The 18820-nt window shown below is 35.3% G+C and overlaps 1 protein-coding gene across 3 annotated transcripts in view; it reads left to right on the forward strand.

Annotated features, from left to right (window-relative positions):
• The window catches only part of KIF27 (kinesin family member 27), a 46954-nt gene extending 28386 nt beyond the window's left edge, over positions 1–18568 (forward strand). For 2 of the 3 annotated variants that reach the window (XM_025169032.2, XM_025169033.2), the window contains exons 14-19: positions 4358–4534; positions 6241–6456; positions 10501–10707; positions 12538–12736; positions 14833–14997; positions 15632–18568. In XM_025169032.2, coding sequence (XP_025024800.1) covers positions 4358–4534; positions 6241–6456; positions 10501–10707; positions 12538–12736; positions 14833–14997; positions 15632–16059 — 1392 coding nt within the window. In that variant the 3' untranslated portion in view covers positions 16060–18568. The remainder of the gene's footprint in view (positions 1–4357; positions 4535–6240; positions 6457–10500; positions 10708–12537; positions 12737–14832; positions 14998–15631) is intronic. The other variant, XM_025169034.2, reaches the window with a different exon arrangement.
• Positions 18569–18820: the final 252 nt, after the last annotated feature.

Raw genomic sequence — 18820 nt, forward strand, 5'->3', positions numbered from 1 at the left:
CTCTTGTTTATACCTGCTCTCTCTTCCATTCCTTTCCCAACCTCCCCACAATCTTTATATTAACTATTTCTTATTCATTTTGTATCTTATTCTATGGATATTGTTACAGGTTTCTGTGGGTTTATTATGCCCACATTTATTGCTCCTGTGTATTTCTATAAGCTTCTTTTCCTCTTCTTCCCTTTTTTTTTTTATAAGCAGACTTGAATTGCTCAGACTTTTGTAATATCAGAGCTTAGCTACACCTGTCCTTAGCCACTCTCCCAGCTGTGGAGTGCAGAAAAACTGAGGCTCTTTTCTCCTTAGCCTAAGTCCTAACCATCTTCAACCCCTCAGATTTGGCTCTCTTGGTTGTTGTTTTGTGTGTTCTAGGCTTTTCAGTCATGCATCCTTTGTCGCTGGCCAGAGCTACCACTTGCATTTTGGCATTTCAGTTCTGGCTGGGGGATAAAAGTTTGCTACCAGTGCTAGCTGGTTGTGGGCACTGCCATGGAAGTTGGTGTGGCTGCTGAGCTATGCAGCTGTTCCTGCCTCTTATTCTGCTGACCTTCTGAAAGAGCTTCTACCTACTTGCACTTCCAGTCTCCCTCTCTACGCTGATTCCAGCCCCACACATTCTATAAGCTATGCCACTCTCTTCCTTCTCTTCATCACATACCAATGCAACATTGGCTTTTGTTCCTTTTTGCCCAATACTGGTGTTAAAATCTCACATCCAAAATGTTTTGCTTGCTGTGGAGGTGATTAATTGGTGAAATATCCTTGTTGTGATTTTGCCATGGGTACATACATTTGCTGAAGTAACTGTCAATCATCAATCAATAAGTCTAACCCATTTGGCAGGAAAACAAGTACAAGACAGTTGAAATAAACAAACATAATTATTTGATGTGCAGAACTCACTGGTGGGCAAAGCCTTTTTGTCAGGCAAAAAAGGAACAAGAGCCACAGCACCTCCTCCCAATGCATCCAGATTCAGAAGACCTTTCCTTTTGTACTTGAAGTTCAGGCATGGTCCAGATAATTCAGCTGCCTCAAAATCCCAACAGGAAAGAAAAGGGGAAGGAAGGGATCTTGCAGACTGCAGATGTGTCTTCAACACAACAGGTTTTTTTTTCTTTAAACAATGATTAATAAAGCATGGAAAATAAAAAACAGCATAAGGACCCCCCTCCCAGTAAAAACCAGAAATTCTACAGGAGTCATTATTGTAAAAGACATAGAGTTTGGAATTATATGTAGGTATATTTGTAATCTTTAAAAATATATATATAATTTTAAACACCCATATTCATATTTCTTTTTTTTTAAAGAAATTTTCAATAAAGAATAAAATATAAGGAAACAGAAAAAACAAAGAGAAATAAAAGTTCAGAAAAAAGAAATAAAGTTAAAAGTGCAGAAATGAAAAAAAGAAAAGAGAAAGAATAGGTGACTTCCGACTTTCTTTGTTACAGTTACAAATATAGAATACATACATCCTTTACTCTAAAAATATAACTAATGCAAAATACTTCTCTAATCCTAAAGTCTAACAGTTATCAAAACCCCAAGTCAATATGGCATTTTACAATCCCAAGCAAAAAAAGAAAACAAAAGCAATTTCCAAACAGAAGCAAGGCTAAACCCCACCCCCTTTTTTAAATTTCAGTACGCTATGTCACAGTCTCCACCACTACCACTAATGTCCAATCCTAAATATCTCTGTGTTTTTGTCATCTATGTGCATATAAAAATCTCACTAGTATTATTATATACCATCATCCCTTCCCAAAGATAACAGAAAGCACTTTCATATCACTCATATTTCCCACCATTCCCTTATATAGTCCTAGTAACTTCCTCATTCAGTCCTAATCAACAAGAAACCCCTCTAATAACTATCAGGAGCCCCAACCTATATTAATTTTTACTACTATTAAGCAACAATAATCTTAATAACATCATCATGCAGTTCTGGTTCCAAAAAAATGCCATTAATCTATCAGAAACCATAGCCTATGTTTTAACCATAATCAAACCGATTTACTTTATGCACTTTCTGTTAACTGTTGAGGTTCATTCTTTAATCCTAACAGATAACACTCCATATACTGAGTCTTTATTTTCTCCTTGTCTTCTTCTTTCAGGAACAACTTCAATACATTCTCTTTATCTTTTAGTAGTTTAAGACCTTCTTTCTGTAGATCCAAAATAGTGTCACCATTAGACTGATCCAAGTTCTGTTTACTTTTAGAGAGTTCCGGCTTTTCGGACTTCAAGTTCATTCTTTAAACCTAGCAAACAGTGCCCCACAGATTGAATCTTTATTATTTTCTTCTTGTCTTCTTCTTTCAGGAACCATTTCAATAAGTACTCTTTGTCTCTCAGTGATTTAAAACATTCTTTTTGTAAATCCAAAACAATGTCATCATTTGGCTGATCCAAAGTAACTGTAAATCCAAAATAAGATTCTTTTTCTTTAAGGTCCAGTAAAATATCCACCTCTCTTTCTTCTTCCATATCTTGATTATCCATATTATTCTCCAAAATATCCAACTTGTGTTCCACTTGCTTCAAATTAATAGCAGGCTCATTTAATTTAGCATCAAGTTTCTTGTTCAAATTACCAAATTTATCCTCCAGGGACTGAATTATTTTTTCTGTAAAGTTTTGAAACAATCTTGAAACATTCATCCCTGCAGTTTGCTCTCTGAATAGCCGTGGTCAATAGCACTCTCTAGTGTCAAAAATACAAATTACATTCTATCCAAAGTAAATAGTGAAAGGGAGAAAGTCTCTTTAGCTTGTTCCTCTCCAGTCAGGGCCAATTAAGTAAGAAAACAAAGCAGAGTTCACACAGTTCCCATATCTACATTCCAATATCAGAAACCCAAGCACAGATTCGCCAGAAAAAAAAAATAAAAGAATTCCTTTTCTCTTGTTCTTAAAAATTAATAGAAAGTCCAAGCCTTTGCCTCTTTTGCTGAATATATAAAACTATTTATCCTAATAAAAAAAGAAAGTAAATCTTTCCACAAAGCACCTATAGTAGCCAAAAGGAAAAAATACACTGTAACTAAAGAAAGCCTCTCTTTAACCTTATAGAAGTGAATAAAAAAAAAGGTGATTTTGGAAATGAGAAGGTCAACACAAGCGTCTGGTTTTGTTTCGGATTTTTTTCGGCTTCTTCACAGCTTGGAACTTGATGGTAACCCTGCCTCCCAGCTGATCACTCACCAGTCAATCCTGAAAGTCTCTGTTTCGAGGTCTTCTGGCTGTGAAAGGCTGCCAAAGGTCATATGGGATGACTTCTAGGATTCTCCTTGGATCCAGAGAATTCTTCAGGCTCCAGGAAGCCTGCCTGAGCCTAAAAAAGTCTGTGAAGATGACTCTTTGCTTGAAAAGGAGAACCTAGCATGCAGCCATTTCTCACCGGAAGTCCGAAATATTTCTACAGTGGTACCTCGGTTCACGAACTTAATTCGTTCTGCGACTCTGGTCGCGACCCGAATTGGTCGCGACCCAAATCAAATTTTCCCATAAGGTTCAATGTAAATACGGTTAATCCGTTCTGACCCCTCTGAATGTGGTCGCCAACTGATTTTAGTTGCGACCCGAATCAAATTTTCCCATAAGGTTCAATGTAATTACGGTTAATCCATTCTGAACCATATGTTTTGTTTTTTTTTAAACCACAAAAATATGACACAAAGTACAGTACGAAGAGAGAGAATGCTAACCTTGCTCGACACGACTTCTGGCGTGGAGGACAGGAAGACGGGTGGGGAGGCGGTTATTGCTTGGAGGGAGAGTCCCCCTCCCTACAGGAAGCCACGACCACGTGTCACGGGAGGGAAAATGGCCGCGGATCCTGTTCGTCACCCGATCCGGCGTTTGCAAACGGAAGCAAAATTTTGCGAACGGAGCTGTTCATGACCTGAATTGGTCTTGAACAGAAGCGTTCGTGACCCGAGGTACCACTATATTTGTAAAAACACTGAGATGGGATCCTTAAATTTTATACTATTTTGCAAATCACAAGATACACTGCTTTATCTTGTACTTGGCAGATTTGATTTTATAATTTAAAAGGTTGTTTTTTTAATATATGGACAAATAATAGTTTTATGAGGTGTTCCATTTGATCAACTAAATTAAATGTATAAGCACTGCAGTCCTGTACCATTAGTCTTGAAGTAAGTCCCAATGAGTTGAGTGTGACCTACTTTTGGGTGATGTGTATAGAATTGTACTGTAAATGCCAGTTCGATCATTTAACCTGTTGAAAAATAAACTAGTTTTAGTATTAAAGTTTAGTATTAGATTTAGGATAACTGAGGAGTTAACTTGTGTATCGTTTCCTTTCTTGATGTAGAAATTGGAAGAGAAAAAGAAATGCTTAGATGAAGAACTAGAAAAGATTTTGCATCAGCGTCAAGAGTTAGCTGTTCTGGAGGAAGATTTAAAAAGAAGAGAAGCGATTATTTTAAAGAAGGAAACACTGATGCAAGAGAAGAGCCATTTGGAAATTAAAAAACTGAGATCCAGCCAGGTACTTTTTTAATACTGCAGGATGCTAAGAATTGAAGTTAGAAAATTAGAAATTAGCATTGTGTGAGCACTTAGCTTTCTGTTGTCTTCAGTATAAAAATGTTGTAGCAACTTCAAATTTTTTTCTGAGAGGTATTGGATACATCTACTATTGAATGTTTTGTTCATTAATTTTTTTGCTCTTTCATCCATAATAGCCAATACATGTTAAACCAAAGCAGAAAATGTATTTTGTTACAGTATTTTCTATTATCAGACCAGATGATATATTTTAGTTTTAGGGCCCCTGTACAAGTAGCACTTGTGCCATTCCTAGACTGGCTTTGCATTTGCAAGTTTACCCTCTCTCTGTTGGACAAAATAGCGAATTAACTTCTCGCTATGCTATGTTGCAAATGGAATTGCTATGAAAATATTTTTGCAGGATAAATGCTGAAACTTTAGGGAGTTGGTGTTTCATTGACAGGAATTCTTACCTCGTCCCAACTTCTTAGTTCTGCACTTTCCCCCATGCCTATAAAGTTAAACTGCTAAGACACCATGCTTTCCTTTCACTTATCTTTTAAATTGAGCAGAGGCTCAGGCGTGACATAGCAGCTCCCTGTTACAGTGACCAGTTCAATTGAAATCACCAAAGAAGATAAAGAATTGTGGTGAAACAGTTTATTTGGTCAGAAGTCGTATAATTTTTCTAAGTATCTTTTAGGGATAAATGAATATATTTTAAAAACTTGCTGCCACTACCCCAAAGTCATAAACTTATATGTTTCTTATATTGGGGTTTGATCTTATATTCCTCTCTCCCCTATTCTTCTCCTGATAGTGTATTGTCTTAGGTAAGTAGAGTTACATGTTACTATATTCTGCCTCTTATTTACTCAGATGATCAGTTGATTAAGAACAATTAAAATGTTACTACATACTACAACATTGTATGAACAGTTAGTATAAGATGTTGTTTTTCTTTAACAGGGCGTATCAAAATTCTTCAATGCTTTTTAATAGAATGTTTAGTTTGTCACAAGGGCTACCAGTTATCGGTCTTTTCTTTTGCTTAAATATACTAGTTATGTTCTCATTCTTTTTCCTCTGTCCAACTGCCAGCTGCGTCTCTGTTTTCTTAATGGCCCATCTCCAAATTCACTTAGCCTTCTGCCTGTGTTCCTTATGAGGAATTACGCATTTCAATCTATTCTTGCATTCTATTAAAATAACAAACTACTATTTCATTGCAGTAATAACATGGTGCCAACTAGGCACTGATTTTTGCACTGTCTCATTGGTTAGGTGGAGAAAGGGCTGATGACCCATGCAGCTATCTCAGCATACTATTGAAGTTGGTTATGGCAAGAATAGTTTAAAGACAGTTAAAACAGCTGCTGGATGTTTGGGGAACAAACAGTCACAGTGGAAGTGCCCTTGCTGAAATTAAAGGAACTCACATTAGTCATGATTTCAGGGAAACAAAATCTGGCCAAACACCATCTGCATCTTACTTACATTATATTCATTGTACATAGTATACTGTAGTTCAGCAATGGGGGAATGGAGGAAAGAAGATGATATCCTAAGTTTCTAAAGAGTTTGCAGTAGAATATATTATATGAAAGTTTATGCCATAATAAATGGGATAGTCTTTAAAGTGCCACATCACTCTCCAAAATTATTGTTCTTAAAGGAATTATATCTTCCTTTGTGACTCTATAGGCTCTCAATGAAGATAGTTTGAAATTATCTACCCGTCTTAATATGTTAGATCAAGAACTTTGTGACAAAAATAAGCAGCTTCAGAGGAGCACCACTGATGAACAAGGGAAGATTTTTGAAGAGGTTCAGACTTTGCAGAAAGAAAGGGATCAACTGTTGAAAAGAAGAAACAGTGTGGATGAGAAATTAAAGAATGGCAGAGTATTATCACCAGAAGTATGTCATTATCTATTTGATAACTATTCACTACTGTTAATAGAAAAATCCAAATGTGTTCAAATTAATAGCTAAACTGTTAATATGTAGAGTTGGTAATTGTTTTTAACAAAGAAACAAGTTATTTTGTTAAAACTTTTCAGAAGAAATTATACAGTAAAAAGTATCTGCAGGAAAAGCTCCCTCTTCTCCCATTTTCTGTGTTTGATTATGTTTTTTTTTCTCTGCTCCTAAAAAACAGCAGCCCCTACATGCTAACTGAAGGAACATCACATGTGTAATGTTCTGATAGTAGCCAATAAAAGCATGAGTTTTCTTCTGGTAATCATATATCCTTTCCCCTTTTTACATTGACATCATTATCTGGTATTGTCACTATGGTACGGAATAGCTACTTTTCCCCTTTCTGTTCCTATAATGTTCCACGCACACAAAAATCTGTAACATGAGCTAAAACATACACCACATATCAGCAATGATTATTTGTAACAGTACACATTTTGATTATTCCTCCCATTTCTTTTAAATGCTGGGATAAATAGAGGACTTCCGGATTGAGAAAATGGTGGACTAACACATCTCTGAATAGTGGAGACAATGCTAAGGTGAAAACTGGTGGCCAGGCAGTAAACTCAGGCCATTGGAGCTTCTCTGGAAAAGGAGAAGCCAGGAGATTGCCCACTTGTGCTTCAGAAGGCAGCTCCTTGTGAAGAAACCTGCAGGATCTAGAGGGAACCTGCAGGCAACTTGCAAGTAGAGCACTGGGAGTTGTGAAAGAAAATATCAAGCTCACAGCCTCATGCAGAGTCTCTTTTAAGGACACTGTTTGCCTAAAACTCTACTTTCTAGCACACATTTGGATTACAAAAACTTTAAAAGTTACAGAGATCTTCTGAGCAGCAGAGCAACTAAACCACCTGGTAAGTGTTCCTTCGACGCAGGGCAAGATAAAAGTAAAAAGTAAAGAAATAATTATAAAGATTTAAAAACAATTAAAAGCAAAAAGCTTGCCAAGTTTGAATTATGAAAGTTTAAAATGGATTAAGGGAACAGCTGAATTTGGAATATTGTTTATTTTAAAGTATGTTTGAATTAATTAATTAATACATACTTCTGTGGGAATAAGTATCGTTCAAATTTGCTAAGTGGGATGATGAATTGGTTTCATTAAAGAGATAAGGGAAAGTTATGAAGATCATGTGGTTGTAGAACTATGGAGTGCCAAATGGGACTAAAGAGTTAAGGATATAGAGAAAGAAAAAAAAAGCCTCTGCTTTATTTTTTACTTCCCCTTTCTGGACTATAAATTAAAAAAGAGAAATGGCTACTACAGGTAGCCAACAGGTTAAGAATGCCCGGTTTAAGGACAATCCATAGTTAAGAACAGAGCCTACTGTAGCAAAATTTAAGTTAAATACATAATGATTCAAGTTAAATACACAATGGTTCCAGTTCATTACACAGTACTACTTATACAATATTATACAATAATACTGTTCCAGCTTACATACAAATTTGACTTACGGACAGACCCTGAGAACAGAACTTCTTAAACTGGGGACTTCCTCTACTAGGAAAGCAGCAAAAACCACAGAAGGGAGGAGAGGATCGTTAATAGAGCAAATAACAGAAAAAGGGACAACAACAGAGTTTTTACAGTGGATGTTTGAAGAATTGGGGAGGAATGTTATAGCATCAGTAACAGCATAAGTGACTGAATCCATTAAGAGAGATCTGTCTACATTTGAAGGATGGAAGAAAGATTTGCAAATATGGAAAAAAAGATGAATAAAAAATTTGAAGAATCTGTACTATAAATGAGTGGAAAGATTAAACAAATTAAAGAAAAAAATTTTTTGGAAAACAAGACAGAAATAATAAACCAAGCGATGGAAAAAGACCTATTACTTATTTAGCGTATGGCATTTCATACATGGACTTACATTAAATACTAACATTTAGTCTAAGTTAAAAGCACTTTAAAATATGAATATTAAAAAGATCTAAATTCAAATACCAGTGTCTAGGCCATCTAACCATTGAAGTGCAGCATCATTTATATTAAAAAAATCAGATATTGGGCCATTATATGCCCTCAGCTTACAGCTGTTCACAATGTGATCTATAGTTTGATTTGCGGCCCCGCAGTCACACTGAGGTGACAATGCCATACCCCATTTATGCAGTGAATCCTGGCAGACACCATGTAAGGTGCAAATCCTGTTCAAGGTCGTCCATTGCTGATGAGATAGATCAAAACCTGGCACCTTTTGCGTAGGGTCATCTATATGTCTTCCTGTATCTGGGCGTTCAACGAACCATTTAACTTTCCACTGGGAGTCGATGTTGAAGTTGTTATGCAGATGTTGTGCAAGTACCAATAGGGGCTTCCTAGATTTAAGCCTTAAAGGCTTAAGACTAAAAAGACCTAGATAATGTGTCACTACTGGAATTAAGAGAGAATGAATTTTGCTTGAGATTGAGAGCAGTTCCAGAGGAACCTGATGAATATATAAGGGACAGATTGTTGAATCCGTAACAACATTTTGGGAATGGGATGAAGAAGATACGGATGAAGACATGGAAAAGGTGTACAGAATTATTACAAGATATTCAAAGTTAAGAAAAGTACAAAGAGACATACTTGTGCATTTTGTCAGGAAGAAGACAAGAGACCAGGTCCTACAACAAGATTTCAATACTAAGCTAAGGATCAATAATTCAGAAGTAATTCTGCTCAAAGAAATACCAGCTTATAGATGTATGGAGACATAAAAATGGTGACTCTAAATAATACACTTATTTCTTTGAAAGACACAGATCTTTCTGAAGAATAGGTATGTTTTGGATTTCTAAAAATCTTGTCATGTGTTAACAAATTGGAGAAATTGCCAAAGACTTTTTCAGATCATAACTCAGTGACTTTAACATATAAGAGGAGAGTTAGAATTTATAGATGGAAGCTAAATTAGACTTTGCTACAAAATCAACAATGGAGGACTGTAAAAAGAAATTGAAATAATTTTTCAGAATAATCTTAATAAAGGCACAGATATAAGGACAGTATGGGATGCTAGTAAAGTCTTTATGAAACGGTAATTTATACAGCAAAATAGTAAATTGAAAAGACAAAGACAAGAAGATGCAAAAGATTTTAATAGAGATAAAGATGAAAGAGAAGGAATTAAGGAGATATCCAGGAAGGAAAAATGTCTCAGAGCAAATTAAACTTCTACAACACCAGCTTTCCATGTTAACGATAAGAGATATGGAAACAAAAATGAACTTTGCAAAACAGAAGAATTTTGAATTAACAAATAAGCCGGGGAAATGGTTGACATATAAATTAAAAGAAGAAAGTGAGAAGAAAATGATATGAAAATTACAAAATGGGAAAACTACGGTAACAGACAATGCAAGTATGCAAAGAATATTCCATCAGTATTATACAAAATTATATAAAGGAGAAGAAATTTCCCCAACAAAAGTGGATGAATATTTAAAGAAACAAAATATACCAAAGATAACGGATAAACAAAAGCAGATGATGAATGGACCTATAACAATAAGGGAAATCTGTGAGGCTATAAAAAAGGCTAAAATAGGGAAAGCACCTGGTCCAGATGGACTGCCGGCCTCCTATTAGAAACATTTTGAAGATGACTTGTTACAACCTCTTCAAAACATGATGAATTCCATTGTAGATAATGGAAGGATACTAGACAGCTGGATAGGTGCAAATATAGCACTAATTCCATTCTGAGTAACTTTTACTTACATAAAAATCTCTAATGGAATTACACACACACACACACATGCACACACATATATTATTGAGATAAATAAATAAAAAATATCCCTTGTGTTTGGTATATTTAAGTCTGCATACTTAATTCCATTATAGACAGAAGTCTTTTTCAAGCACAATAGACAAGTAATTTGAGAATTGGTTCCTTTTCTATAGACGTTTACATACTGTTCCTGCTTTCTCTGAGAAGCATATGATTAATTGTAATACTTTTGAAATTTCTGCTTTCTTTCTAGGAAGAACATGTGCTATTCCAGCTTGAGGAAGGAATTGAAACCTTGGAAGCTGCAATTGCTTATAAGAATGAAAGCATACAAAAGCATCAAAACTCAATCAGAGTCTCATCTCAGATCCTTACACAAAGTGAAGCCAGTGTGATGGGAAAGTTGGTATCCTTGTCTGCCACTGAGCTGCGCGCAATTCTTTTAAAATATTTTAACAAGGTTTGTCAGAATAATATTCAGCAATGAAAATTCTGCCCATTCTTTTTATTGGCACAAAATGGCCATCTGATATACTTTCTTCTGGTAATTCATCAACGTATGAGTTGTGCAAAAATGAAATTTGTATGAAAATACAGCATACAAAAACTGATTATTCATTTTTGGATTCTTGCACTAGACAGAGAAGGTTTTTCCCAACATTTACATTTACATTATATTATTATTTGAACTTAAATTGTAGCACATATTTAAAAAGTAGCCATTCTATCTAAGTGCACATATAAATAATTTAAAAATGTTGTTTCTGGTAATTATTTGTTATAACTCTGGGAGCAGTGAAACCTCTGATGTTTTTATAAAATGTTATATGTTTCATAGAACATTTGAATTAGATTATCTTATTAACAATTCCTATTCAAGGTTGTAAATAGCGTGTTTTTTTCAGCTATCTTAAACAACAATGTATTAAATTTCTATTCTGATAGCACAGAAAGAGATTGTTTTTTCTTGTTTGTTAATTCTTTTTTTTTATAATAATATTTTATTGAAGTTTTAGAATTACAGAGTTAAAAGTCAGAAATGAAAAAGAAAATGAAAAATACAAATTATAGGAAAAAGGAAAAGAAAATGTGAGATAAAGGGAAAAAGGCATGAAAATAGATAGCTTCCAATCTATCTCTGGTCTTGAGAATAATAAGAGTATCATAGGTGCTAGTTTTTAATGCATTAAATAGGAATAATTCTTTGTCAAAACATATCCCATTACATTTATAATCTAATCTTCAAATCCCCATGTAAGTTTTGCCCCGCCTGCATTTTGCAAATAGTCCATCAATGGTTTCCATTCCTTAAGGTAATAATTATTTGATTTTTCTTTTAATAAACAAGTCAGTTTATCATTTTCTGCCATTTCCATCAGTTTTAGCAACCATTCTTATATTGTTGGTAGTGTCTGGGTTTTCCAATATTGTGCATACAAAAGTCTTGCTGCGGTAATCATGTATTGAGTAATTCTGATAAGATGCTTTCCGATTTGAAAGTCCATTATCCCCAACAGGAATAGTTCTGGTTTAAATGGAACCTGTATTTGTAGTATGCTCTGCATCAAAGATTGTATTTGAGTCCAAAATTTCTTTGCAATTTTACATGTCCACCACATATGGTAAAACAACCCTTCTTGTTGGTTACATTTCCAACAAATGTTGGAAATTGTCCCATGCCATATATAACGGCAGAAAATGATAAACTGACTTGTTTATTAAAAGAAAAATCAAATAATTATTACCTTAAGGAATGGAAACCATTGATGGACTATTTGCAAAATGCAGGCAGGGCAAAGCTTACATGGGGATTTGAAGATTAGATTATAAATGTAATGGGATATGTTTTGACAAAGAATTATTCCTATTTAATGCATTAAAAACTAGCACCTATGATACTCTTATTATTCTCAAGACCAGAGATAGATTGGAAGCTATCTATTTTTCATGCCTTTTTTCTTTTCCTTTACTTTAACTCACATTTTCTTTTCCTTTTTGGAAATTGTCCCATACATCCCAAACATTGGAAATTGTCCCATACATCTTTGATAATCTTTAGGGTGTCATGTACCATCGATACATCATTTTATAAAAATTTTCTTTCAAATTATAACATAAAGTAAATTTTAATCCTTTAGACCACATATTTTCCCATTGCTGCATATGTATACTATATCCAATATTTTTTGCCCATTTAATCATGCATTCTTTAACTTGTTCTTGTTTGTTAATTCTTTGATATAGTTATAAATGCTTTGACTTGCCTCCCAAAAATATTATTTATTTTTAGGTTGTTGGCCTCCGTGAGAGTGAACGTAAACTGCAACTGCAGTCTGAAGAACTGAGAATGAGGGTAATGGAACAAGAAAATATAGTAAGAGAACTTGAATTGGCACTTGAACATCTCATGCTGCAATGTGACAGGCGCCTCACCCTTCAACAAAAAGAACATGAGCAAAAGATTCAGTTGATACTACTTCATTGTAAAGGTAATCGAGTCTGGTGTCTGGATAGATACAGTGGGAAATACAGTGTGGACCTCATCCAGTAAGACTCCCTAACTGCACAATACCTTTGTTAGAACCATCAAAAGAGAATGAAAATTTGATTGGTCCTAGCTGGTCTTATGAAGCTGATTTTTTCCCTATGTATTACACAGATATATTTGCTCCTTAAATTTGAAATATATCAAAATTAATTTTAAATATATATTTATCATTTTCATACTCCCACTTAATGTGAAATGTTCATTAGAGTCAACATCAAGATTAATACAATTATTTGAATATTAATGTAAAATATAAAATCTTAAAAATACTCTGTTACTGCCACAGCCTACCCACAGATTACATTTTTTTTTTAATTTATTTATCAAATTTGTCACCGCCCATCTTGGTGAAACGACTCTGGGCGATTTACAGCAAAGATAAAATACAGTAAAATACAGTATATAAAACAGTTCTAATAATAAATAGCTTCCAAGAAAGATGGAAAGTTGGCGAATAATTCAAGGGAACGTCATCAGGGTGCTAACCACCCCCAAAGACAGTTAGAGCCCATATCGCCCCATGCACACTGGCAGAGCCAGGTCTTTAAACCTTTTTGGAAAGCCAGGAGGGTAGGGGCTTGCCACACCTCTGGGAGGAGAATATTCCAAAGAGCGGGGGCAACAGCAGAGAAGGAATTCAAATTCAAGCAGTAAGACAAAGGGTTACTAGACACTATTACATTAGCCTTGCTTTAAGATGTCAGTTATAATAAGCTGAGGTAAACATGCTTTGATTATTCATATATTTTTAACATATTCCATATATAACTAGTCGCCAGAAGTCAAGATTGACTTCTTTCTTTCTTTTTCTGTGAGCAGAATTTCACTCGTTGGATATTAGAATTGATGAAAAGGGGGATAATTGTTTCAAAGCTCCTCTTCTCCCATTCTCATGTCAAAGTTATTCATAGGATCAGCAGACCTTCCGTAACAGAGTCAGAATTAAGACCACAGGGGCAAGGGGAAAAATTTTGAAAGCCCCTTTTCCAGGGAGAACAGGATCTTGATATTTACAATTTATAGAAGAACATATCTGGTTACAATCTCCTTAGGTTCAATAAGATGTGCTTCTTCAAACTTGATCTCATTATTGCTTAAAGAAGTGACTTTCAAACTTGGTAATGGCTGTCTTTCTGTCAGTAAATTATTACTTTGTGATAGGTGCAATTTTCTGCTATCTTAAAACAGGAATGACTATACATTTTCTCATTCCCACAACTTCAGTGAATTACTTTTTATTAGGCTCTTCAATTATTTTAATTCTGTTTTATTATCCCTGATTGTTATTCATTTTTCCATGACTTTAAAACCAGAGGGGTTCTTTTAAATATTTAAATACATATCTTATTTTTCAGAAAGTTGGGGACAAAATGCTAGCAAGATACAAGATACCATATTTTTCCATGAATAAGACGCCCCCATGTATAAGACGACCCCCACTTTTCTAACCCAGAATTAAGAAATCAATATTTTAAAGATAAAGCAGAACACATTTTTATTTAGTAATTAGGTAACATTTACATGATACACTCAGTAGGAGGAGGTCCAAAGTGTCTCTCTGCAGCTCTATTTCCATGCTCTTTTGCATAACTGATTACATTCAGTTTGAATTTTGCAGAGTAAGACATTCGCTTATTTATTTTTTTATTTTCCGACATCTTTATGGGGTCAGAATGCTCTGACATTACCAATCCCTGTTGCATCTGCGCACTGCCTACATGCTCTCCACCTCCAACGGGATGTGTTCCAATTGGTTTGTTCGGCATCAGCTGATGTCAGTTACATAAGGCTCGTGATTGGAGGAAGCCTGTTTGCAGAGACAACGTATGGGCAGTTTCGCAACCACGTGGTTCTATCCTTGGCTTACTTCCTTGCATAAGATAACCTTCAATTTTTAGTGTAACGATTTTAGAAAAAAGTATCGTCTTATACATGGTAAAATACGGTAAACGTGTAGCTCTCTTCATCCTACATACTGTAATAAAATGGAGGCATAATAAAAAAAATGGATCTAAAAAAATTGTGTCTTTTTTTTAGACCAAGAAGGTGAAAATATTGCAGAAACTATTAAAGCCTATGAAGCTAAAGTTCAGCAGTTGGAACGAGATCTGTTTTTTTACAAGAAAACCAGCCGAGAATTAAAGAAGAAATTAAAGGAAGTTGTTGGAGAATCAATATACCACTCTCTGAAACAAAGTAAATGTATGAATATTACAGCTATAAATCATAACATAGCTAAAACTTAGTAGTAATTCAGATTAAGAGAAAAATTCCCATAAAGCATAATGGGTTTGGATTGCAATGTTATATGTGTAGATACAGGCAGTATGGACTTTTTAATGTTTGTTTTCCTTATAATAGTTTTTAAATATATACTTTTTTTTTAAGGCAAAAGTTAAATTTTAGCTTTCAGATAACAAATCAGGATTTCAGATAAGAGATCTTTAATTTTCACAAATCCAGTGTCTGGTTTTGATTTTAAATTCCCACTAATGATTGTCCTTTGGAAAGACATAGTGGTAGTGGCAGCATAGCAGACTGCAGGGACAATCTCTGAAAACTGAATCTGGTCTGTGTCCCTCTGACACATACACACACATACACACACACACTCCGCTAATGAAAGCTTCTTCAGATTTAGAGTCCTTTCCATAAATAAAAGGGTAATGCAAGATCCAAATGACAATGTTCTACTTTATTAACTTTTAACTGCACAATCAGGTTATTTTACAATAACAGGAAATAGTTGAATCAACTCAAATTTGTAACAGTAAAAAACTGTAATAGTCATCTTTAAGCATTTAAGTTAATTGTTGCTTTGAATATTCCATTTTAGGTTATGCTTCTACTGATGGGATGCTAAACCAAGAAGAAACAAGTGTCTCTTCAGAAGAACATGGATGGACAGCCAAAACAGTAGGGAAATTAAAAGAAATAAACTGCATTGTAGGTGGTATAAGAACACAGCAGACTTCGCCAGAGACACTTGAAGAAGTTGCAGAAACAATAATCAGTACCCCTAGTAATCGTGAGGAGCCAACAGGAAAAGTACAACACTTCACAAAATCTCATTCACAAGCATTTAGTCACTCTCAGACAAGCGACCCAGCGACCCAACTTCAAGGAATAACTCCAGTAAAACTTTGTCGTAAAGAATTACGCCATATCCCAGCTTCTGAGCTGTCATCAAGGCGAGCTGGTATAAATTCTGTTGCTATAGATTCCATTGAAATGCCTAGAAAATCTCATGACCATACTATATAATTCAGATGACAATTCAGAAAGTAATTTCACAATTTCTTATTTTTCTAGGTTATTTCAGGAAGTTATGTTTTTGTGAATTATTGTTAGCAGTTATGCTTCAGCTTGGTCTTTCATTTTGTCATAAAGAAATCTTATTTCTTTTTGGCATTGGCGTGGTGTACATTAATTTTGCCTTTAAAGATTTTTTTTACTTATATTTTTATTAACATGGATTTTTATTCTTTCAGTACTGTACAGCATTGTACTGTTCTGTAAAATGAGAGCTGGTTGACACAATCCTGGCAGCATAGTTAGGAGAAAAAACAAAGTATAAAAACAAAGTACTCAATACTTTCCATGATTATGAAAAAAATCACCATGGTACAGAAAAGGCTACCACTATATTTGTGACTGGTAATTTATAGACAAGTCAATTGCCCAGGCACATATGTAGATATGGACAGTGTACATTAAAGTATAAATGTCCTTTAAAAACTATTTTTCTAAGCTATTAAGTGGTTAACAAAAGGAAAAAAATGAAGATCCTTCCTTGCTAAAATTTACGTTTAAAATAAATACAGGCTTACATCTCAGATGCAAACTTTATCAATAACTTATTTGGCTATAAAAGTCATTTTTGAATTAGGCCTGGAACTGTTACCAGTATAATTTTTATGGAAACTATTGTCAAAGTAAATGCTTTTATTCTTATATGCTACATTAAATCTATTTCGGTGTTTGTTTATACAGACGGGGATGTACTTAGTCAATTGAATCTGTTCCTTTAGGTATAATAAAAAGTGACTTTGCTATGTCAGGGAATATCTGTAAATTCCAGCGTTTAACCCAACTTTAGGTTAAACACTGCTAGTTAAAATAAAGCCAGAGACTCTTGCAAATCCTTTCAAAATATTTTGATCCTGAGTCAGTCTTCTAGGAACAGAACTTCTTCGTAGAAGCCACTCAAGTCCAATAAAAGCTCCTGCTGGTGAAAGGGGCAGAGGTAAATGTTGATTTCCTTTTCCCTCTGCAGTTCCTTCCTGGCAGAACCTATTGTTCCAGAGACTCTATAGACTGTACCAGATTTTCAGATATCCTTTTACCAAGAAATCTATTTCTCTGTGAGTGGGATATTTGTGTGTGTATGTGTGTAAGGAATTTTACAACCAGAAATACACATGATCTCTGAAATGCATTTTTAGAGGCATTAAATACTATTTTAAAGCCCAAATCATCTGAAAAGGTGTAGTTGCTTGACATACTGATTCAGTTCAGAGCACATGGAATGACCAGTTGTGGTAATGCATGGAGACTGCTTACCTCTATTTGGCTTTTCCTGCCCACAGTAGTGCTTAAGCTTGGGAATTTTTATCTACACTATCATTTTATCCAAACTCAGCTTTCAGAAGCCAGAATTGTAAACCAGGCTTATTAAGAGAGGAACACCCTAAGATATCTGCTTGGACAAAAAGTTAAGGAATAATGGATAGCAGTCCTGTGTTTAGGTATTCCCACTGAAGAAGAAACAGAGTTAGAGTACAATGCATCAGCAAGCTTGCTCAAACCAGATCATTGTGTTAGTACTGAACTTTGAAATAACTTGATAGTGAAATGATAGTGGCAAGACATTTTTTTCTTAACTGCATTTTTCCTGTTGTTTTGTTGAGTGTTTTTGTCTATGGTCTGAGATTGAAAACTTTCAAACTTAGTGTTACATTTTATATTTAGAAATTTGTAAATCCAAATACACTGCTAAATATGAGGTTGTAATGTTTCCTTTCTTCAACAACATTAGAATAATTAATGATTGAAATGAGAAATACATGTGCAGCCACTATTTTAATTGTTTTTCTTGACATAGACACACAAACACACATACACTGTGCTTTGTTCTTACCAATAGGAAACTGTGGCCAATAACAGCTTGGCCTGGGCCAAAATAATTGTTCAGAGTTATGTGTGAGTGCAGTAATTTCCATGCATCAGTTTTGTTTACTAAAAGTAGTATGTACATTGGTGCCTAGAAACTGGCAGCAGCAAATTCCTTTTTAACAGTAAGGATACCCGTTTCCTATAATAGAGTTCTAATGAAATGTTTACAGATGGATCCCATTCGTGCTTATTGGAGAAGCTCATTGAACTCAATGGTGATTCCCAAGTAAAAATGTGTATGGTTGCAGCCTTAATATATTTATTAAGAAGTTGAGGAAAGAATCAGACTACCTTAGCAATAGGAATTATTTTGTGGATAGTGGCAAGGTCTAGACCAGGGGTTCTCAAAGTACAGCCCACGGGCTGGATACGGCCCGCCAGGGTCATTTATCTGGCCCGCCCACCTGATTGGCCGCCGCTGCTGTCTGTCGGGGCTGTGTCGGGGCTATGTCGGGAGCTGCAGGCGATGCATGAGGGGGGAGATCACAGAGCCGGACTATTCTACATGACAGGTATGCCGGGTCCGGCGGCTCTCCTCCTCTCCTTGTACTCCGCGGGAGGGATCCTCTGTGCAGGGTGATCGGTGTGTCGTTCTCCAAGCTGCTTGTGTCATTCTTTCTCTCAATTGCCCACCCCATTCTTGCAATCCTTCAGAAACCATCTGGTCTTCCCCAGGTCTCATGAGTACAGGCGCCCTATTTGGAGAACGGCAGGAGCCCCGTTCTCATGGTGCTTCGGGTTTGCATTTTATGTTCCTTCCTGTTTTACCCACACAATGGATTTCATTGGGAATGTCATTAAAATATTCCCAATAACCTGCTGCCATGACTAGGTTTTAGTCAACAGAAGG

The sequence above is a fragment of the Python bivittatus genome, unplaced genomic scaffold (assembly GCF_059951505.1).
Source record: "Python bivittatus isolate LINGU-HERP-01145 unplaced genomic scaffold, Pbiv_v1 ctg000850_np1212, whole genome shotgun sequence".
Taxonomy (NCBI): Eukaryota; Metazoa; Chordata; class Lepidosauria; order Squamata; family Pythonidae; genus Python; species Python bivittatus.